General features: G+C 36.3%; 1 protein-coding gene across 1 annotated transcript; it reads right to left on the reverse strand.

The window, feature by feature from the left end:
- Positions 1 to 82: 82 nt before the first annotated feature.
- Positions 83 to 1481, reverse strand: ifitm1 (interferon induced transmembrane protein 1). Its single transcript, XM_067438682.1, has 2 exons — positions 1198 to 1481; positions 83 to 1106 (listed from the first exon to the last, which is right to left on the reverse strand). The coding sequence occupies exons 1-2, from the start codon at positions 1381 to 1383 to the stop codon at positions 933 to 935; spliced, it is 360 nt and encodes a 119-aa protein (XP_067294783.1). The 5' UTR covers positions 1384 to 1481; the 3' UTR covers positions 83 to 932.
- Positions 1482 to 6444: the final 4963 nt, after the last annotated feature.

Genomic DNA, 6444 nt, shown 5'->3' on the forward strand with positions numbered 1-6444 from the left:
CAAGTGCTCTTATATGCAAGTCTGCTTCTCTCGTCATACTATGTACAGCATTAAAACAAACTGCTTAATGTGTCTGTAGGTGAAACAATGTTCATTTAATTGTGTATTCATTTATTTTTCAAGAAATGATCTTGAAGCATGATCATTTTTAATCTGTGTGCTCTGTGATTCAGTTATGATGTATAGACTGGACTGGACACATGTCTTTTATTAGCTGTGCAGCTCAAATAGCATCCATCATTAAAGGAAACAAAATGATGAAAGCTTTTAGCAGAATGTGCAATCAGTACATGACAATGTACCAAAAACAACTATTCTAAACCATAGTAAAAGTATGAGTTACTGTATACACTACCTTTTGATCACAGGTTATTTTTAACTAGTCCTCCTGCATTTTTTTAAGAACTGGACATTTTTGAGGTAATTTCATACTAAACAAATGGCACCTTACCTGTGATGATCAAGTGAGATTGAATCTCAATGTTACATCCATTTACCACATACATGCTGCCATTACATGTTTTCCTTTATTCCTTTATACACATACATGCTGTTTATCCTTTACTCTGCATATTCATAATATACTGTATAATTTTTTTTATTTTATAATTGTACCCAACCAACCACATCTATTGAAATGGTGCCTGTTCATCTGTAAGAGTGTGAGTTATCACGGCTGTCACACATCTGCAAAATAAACCTGCTAGATAATGTGTTCTAGAGTACTATTATAATTAAGATGTCTATTTTTGCATACTTGAACTGCATAACACACACACACACACACACACACACACACACACACAAGTGTCCTGTTGTGAGACAGGTCAGTGACTGATCAAAAAAAGAACAATGCAAAGTTTCAACAGATGTACATTTTTTAATAAAAAGCTATAAAGAAGTACATACAGGTGGATACAAACATTCAGACATTAATTCTGTGGAGGATAACCAAAACGTGTAGGGTTACTCAATATGACACCAGTGATGACAAGGATAATTAGAGCAAAGGCACAAATCATGACTGCTGCAATATTTAGGCATCGAGCTCTACTGCCGTAAGACCGTGCCAATGTGAGGTCTCCAAGCAATCTGCTGTCTCTGGCCTGACACACATAAAATATATGATAAGCTTTAGGGTATTTGTGAAGCAGCAAGACAGTTATATAATGAAATAGGCCTAAATGTATTGCTTACCTTCACTGAGTTGTAAAATGCCACAAAACCAAGGCAGCATGGGTTGCAGAAGTGAAGATTGAATGTGGAAAAAACAATATCATCATTGATTTTTTGCTCAGGCATGGACTTTATCGTTGGCTGGGCACTGTAGAATCTGTCGTCCTGCATGGGGACCCTCGCAGGCGCGGGGTAGTGCAACGCCATGTCAATTCAAGAACAAGAAGTTGCTCTCTGGGATGTCTGTAAGTGTCCAGCTCTCTTTTATAGAGACCTCCAACATGTGTGTGTGTGTGTGTGTGTGTGTGTGTGTGTGTGTGTGTGTGTGTGTGTGTGTGTGTGTGAGAGAGAGAGAGAGAGAGAAAGACAGAGCGAGTAGAATCCAGCTTTCAGTTCTCAGTTATGTGGGAAAATAATCTAGCTGTGTGTATTGTCCTTGGTCCTTATCTATGTCTGGAGAAATCCTTGCCTGGTACTATTTAAGTTGGAGACATCACTGCTTGGCCCGCTTCAACCTTTTAGAACATTCTTTATATCCTAGCTCATGACTTATCTATTACAGTTGAAGGATCCAAGCAATAGCAATCTGTGCATGCAACTTTGAATAACCATACATGTGTGCTGTGTTTTATTTTTGGAACCCCTTTATATTAGGTGGCCTTAACTACTATGTACTAACATTTTAATTAATAATTTGATACAATGAAATTATTGTGTACATACATGTTTTTACATTGTACTTACATTTAAAAAATACCTGCATGTAATTACATCTGTAATTATTTATGTAGTGACATTTGTAATTACACAGTTGGCACTTCCCTTACACCTAACCCTGCCCTTAAACTTACCCACACCACCACACCTGTCCCTAACTCTACCCCTTTCCCACCTCAATATCAGCAAAAGTGTTTTGCAATACAATTTGAACACAGGAAGTACATTGTACTTATTTTTTGATGTAATTACAGAGTACTTAAGGCAACCTAATATAAAGTGGGCCCTTATTTTTTTATGATTTTATTTGATAATCGATAGTCTTTTATGTAGTTGACATTTGATGTATCATTAATTCATCATTTTATTATTATTATTTGTCTTTTTTTTTTTTTTTTTATATTACACTCAAAAAATTATTCAGGCCCCACTGTAAAAGATTATTTAGAAAAAAAGTTGCCTGGTTGCCTTAAAATTTTGAGTTCATTGAAATAAAAAAAAAAGAGTTAATACAATTAAAAAATTTTGCGATTCAACAACCTTTATTAAAATATTATTAAAAGATTTTGTAAGCATATTGGGTAATTGTGTGTGTTTTATTTGTGATGACGCAGTGAAACATGCCAAATTGTTCAATTTTCATGATTTATCAAAAATGTTATGTGGTTCAGATACAATAATATTTTGAGTTTCTATTTATTAAACAAATTTCCTTCATTGTATCAACTCACATTTTTAATTTCAATAAATTCAAAATTTTAAGGCAACCAGATTACTTTTTTAAGTTAAACCAACAAAAACCAACAATTCTTTTTTTACAGTGTAGATATGACACATATCAATTCTGTTAATTTTAATTAACTAAATTTGTGTTCAATCAACCTAATATATTTAAAACTGATGTTTATTATGTGTTAAAACAAAAAAAAATGTATTGACATAATTAACTGGTCAGTGGATCTGTAGTTCCTAGCATACTGTGCAAGGGACTACATTAGGAGAGTAAACAGTAAAAAAAAGAAAAAGAAAAAAAAGCCGCTAGAGCAAAAAAAGTTACTGCAGCTTTAAGTTTGACAAGTAGAAAAAGTCAATAATATCATTTTAAACCAACCCACTCAATTATATTTAATTGCATGAATTTGTTTTTTATGAGTAGGGGCTACACATATTTACTAGGTGGAAAACCTGCCCTCAAATTTTGAGTTTGTCCAATGTTTTATTTTTTTGAGTGTGCTTATTTATTTTCTATTGTTGTTTAATCCTATGATTGGGTAGTTTCAAGTGATATTTGTCTTCATGAGTTAAAAGAATGTCTCCATTTCCAAGGTTTTTAATATCACAATACTCAGTTGTGAAGCAGTAGGCCTAATTTTCCTTTGTTTTTGCTGGGGTATAATAACACTTGTTGGATTATACTGGTCAGACATTCACACAAAATCTGAGCATTGAAACTAAGATTATTCAATAAACTACTCTTTATTATCATCACTTTGTTTCCTGCTTCTGTTCTTCCCTGGCTTTCTTAGTCAAACTCTCATGCTGATAGAACCGATATCTTCTGGCAGGGATTCATTGTTGGATCTAATATATCTGGGATGGAATAACAGAGGAACTGTTATCATCATCAAAGAGTCGGAATTGTTTCTTGCACAATCAGGAGATGGAATGACTCAAGGCCACTGACGTGAGGATGAAGTTACAAACCCTCCCTGCAGGCGTCTTTCCTCTTGCAGAACTGCAACAAATCAGCGGGAGTGGGATCTGTATGTCCTTTCATGGAAATGCGGTACATACTTGGAGAAGCATGGCTACTGGGTCAGATGATATCATTTCTACAGTTATGGACCAGTCAGAGGTTAAAGGTGAACTATGTAGTATTTTTGCAGTAAAATATCCAAAAACCACTAGGCCGGTGTTATATATTTTGTTCAGTTGAGTACCTACAATATCCCAGAAGTTTCCAAGTATTTGTAAATTGTGAGAAAATTGCTATTTTAACTAAGGACAGGGACGTTTCAGCATTGCGTTTGAGGGAGTCGCCTGTCAATGGCGTCATATCTGCGTTGCCCTCGGTTTCGGCTTTTATTTGACAGGAGCGCTTTACTCTTAGCAGTGTGAACAAGTGAACGCACATAGTAAAGTCATAACATCGTTTTGAACACACTTAAATGTATCTAATATGATAAACAGATCTACATTACCTCAAAATCATAACCGGAAGAGCGGATCTGTGCAGGCGCCCGGCGAATGTCTCCCGTCCCTTCATAATAAAAGTCCCGGTATTTGCGAGGTGGGTATTTGTTTAACAATCGCTCCAGCAGCTGTGCTCAGGTCCATAACACTCGGTCCTGCTCTGCTTTAGACTACAGTAACGTTAATAACCGCATGCATGAACGTGATTTCTGCCCGAGTCCAATTTTCCACCGGCTGTGATGAGAAGACCACATCTCCCAAGATGCTGCGCTCACACTTTGCGTCATCAAACTACGATTTGTTTTGAATAGACCATTTCAGAATGTTTGTAAACAATCGCCTCAAGATACTTCCGGGTGGCAGAACGCGAGCGGCTTCTACTGACAAACTGAAGAGATCAGCCGGCTACTGTAAATAGTAACATAGTTAAGAACATTGCTGTTGTTTAAAGTTGAAACTATGACGAAAACGTGTTGTGTTTGGGGTTGCGCCATCAGATATACAGGAAAAGGTGTAGGATTTTATCGATTTCATTCAGAAAGAAGTAAATATATGCAGCAAAACCTGTGGGTGAGGAGGCTAAAGCGAGTGGACGTCGTCAAAAGTGGCGCTACAGAGAAGTATTCTCAAAATGGTCCATCTACAAAATCATAGCAGAGCATAATTATCTTCAGCTGGGGAATTTCGAGACTACTATTAGTAAACTTTAGATCTCTTTTAACCCCTTACGATTCAAAGATCATACGGCCTCAGATTACTATTGTTCAACATTCACTGCTCATCACACATTGTCTGGACAAACTCAGTATCATCAGAAAGATTAAAGACTCCAGCTTTGATATTTGAACACTGTTTATGATAAAACTGGGTTGCAGTGACATTCAATTCTTAATTTATGTCAGGAGTACATTATTATCGATCCGTTATGAACGATATTTTGAATAGATTATCAGACGCACTTTATTCTCTCGTCTTCACTGGCTCATTTGTGTTCACAGAGATCGCAAAGAACAGCTTTCAGTTTAGCTCTTAGTTCAAAAGTCCTCATATTTGGAGAAATATTGACATATCATGTTTGCAAAATATTTCGTCATACAGAATACCATTTCTATTCATTTCTCACGGAATTATTCGATATAAAAGAGTTAAAACATGCGCAGACCTCTCTCCTATTGTCTCGGACATTTCCTCATTCTGGCTCGAACGGGCCTATTCTAAATTTCTACGCGTGAACTAAGAAGCTAATAAACACACGATAACTATGGAATAAGGTTTTTGTGTGATTGTTCATGTGATTTCGGCTATTTTATATCAATAATGGATGTTTACATGACTGCTAACAGGTGTAGTGATTAGTTCCATATAAAATTCTAATTATATAACATATTTTAACATCGGGAGTTTGTGAGATATTGCAGATGCCACGAGTCATTAAAGTGGATCATTGCATCAAATCAGCTGGGAAACAGCATGACTGCACCGCGAGCCGGCCGCAATCACACAAGGTTTCGTGTTAAACACAGACACCGGAACTTTCAATGTTGCTGCTATAGCTTCAGATACAAAAAATAAAGAAAAAATGTGTGCAAAGGATTTGTTGAAAAGCAGAGAACAGGGAAATAGACTATCTACGATAGCCTAACATATTGTAATTCAAACAGCAACAGTCACTAAAATAACTACTCAATGGTAGGCTGAAGCTCATTTAAAAATTGTGGTATTAGACTAGCACTACATCTACTAGACCAAGGTTAGGCATTTCATGTATTGCTATCTCCTGAATTAATTAATCGGTCCCTCAATAATCATGTTAACTATGTCTGAATACTAGCGTTGCCATAGGAACGCTTCGGCTTTTGCCACCCGGAAGAACGTTTATTACTGTTGTGACGTCATGGTGAATTGTCGTATAGGCGCCCTCCAGTGGACGGAAAGCTCCATAGTGCACCTTTAAGCTAGATGACATAACTGAGAACTTGACAACTAAAAGAATGTTTTAAGATCTAATAAGAATAAGCAGTAATACTAGGTAATCTAGAGGCATCAGACAAGGTGAAGGGGTTTAGAGATGGTGTCTGATCAACAAAGTTTGTTGGTTAAAGGGTTGAAGGTAGTTCTAAATGTTTGGTTTATGATGGTCAAAGCTATGATAATAGAAACTAATGGATGTTCTGAAAGAATGTTTCACTTTACTGGAAAAACTTTGAACAGTAACACTCAAGGTATGTTTTTGTGTGGTTACTAGAATGAGGAGTGTGTTTTAATAAAACACTTTTAAAAGGGTTTAGATGCTATACAGACACTAATCTCACCGACGAGTTGCAAAGATAACTGCAAAAGATGTAGCAGGAGCAGAGA

Source organism: Pseudorasbora parva, chromosome 3 (genome assembly GCF_024679245.1).
Source record: "Pseudorasbora parva isolate DD20220531a chromosome 3, ASM2467924v1, whole genome shotgun sequence".
In the NCBI taxonomy this organism is placed as follows: domain Eukaryota; kingdom Metazoa; phylum Chordata; class Actinopteri; order Cypriniformes; family Gobionidae; genus Pseudorasbora; species Pseudorasbora parva.

Bases quoted from the DNA above. Each gene is read 5' to 3' on its own strand.
- ifitm1 (XM_067438682.1), bottom strand. From the start codon at position 1,383: ATGGCGTTGCACTACCCCGCGCCTGCGAGGGTCCCCATGCAGGACGAC. The intron at 1,107-1,197 runs GTAAGCAATACA...TATGTGTGTCAG, and splicing joins CATTTTACAACTCAGTGAAG to GCCAGAGACAGCAGATTGCT.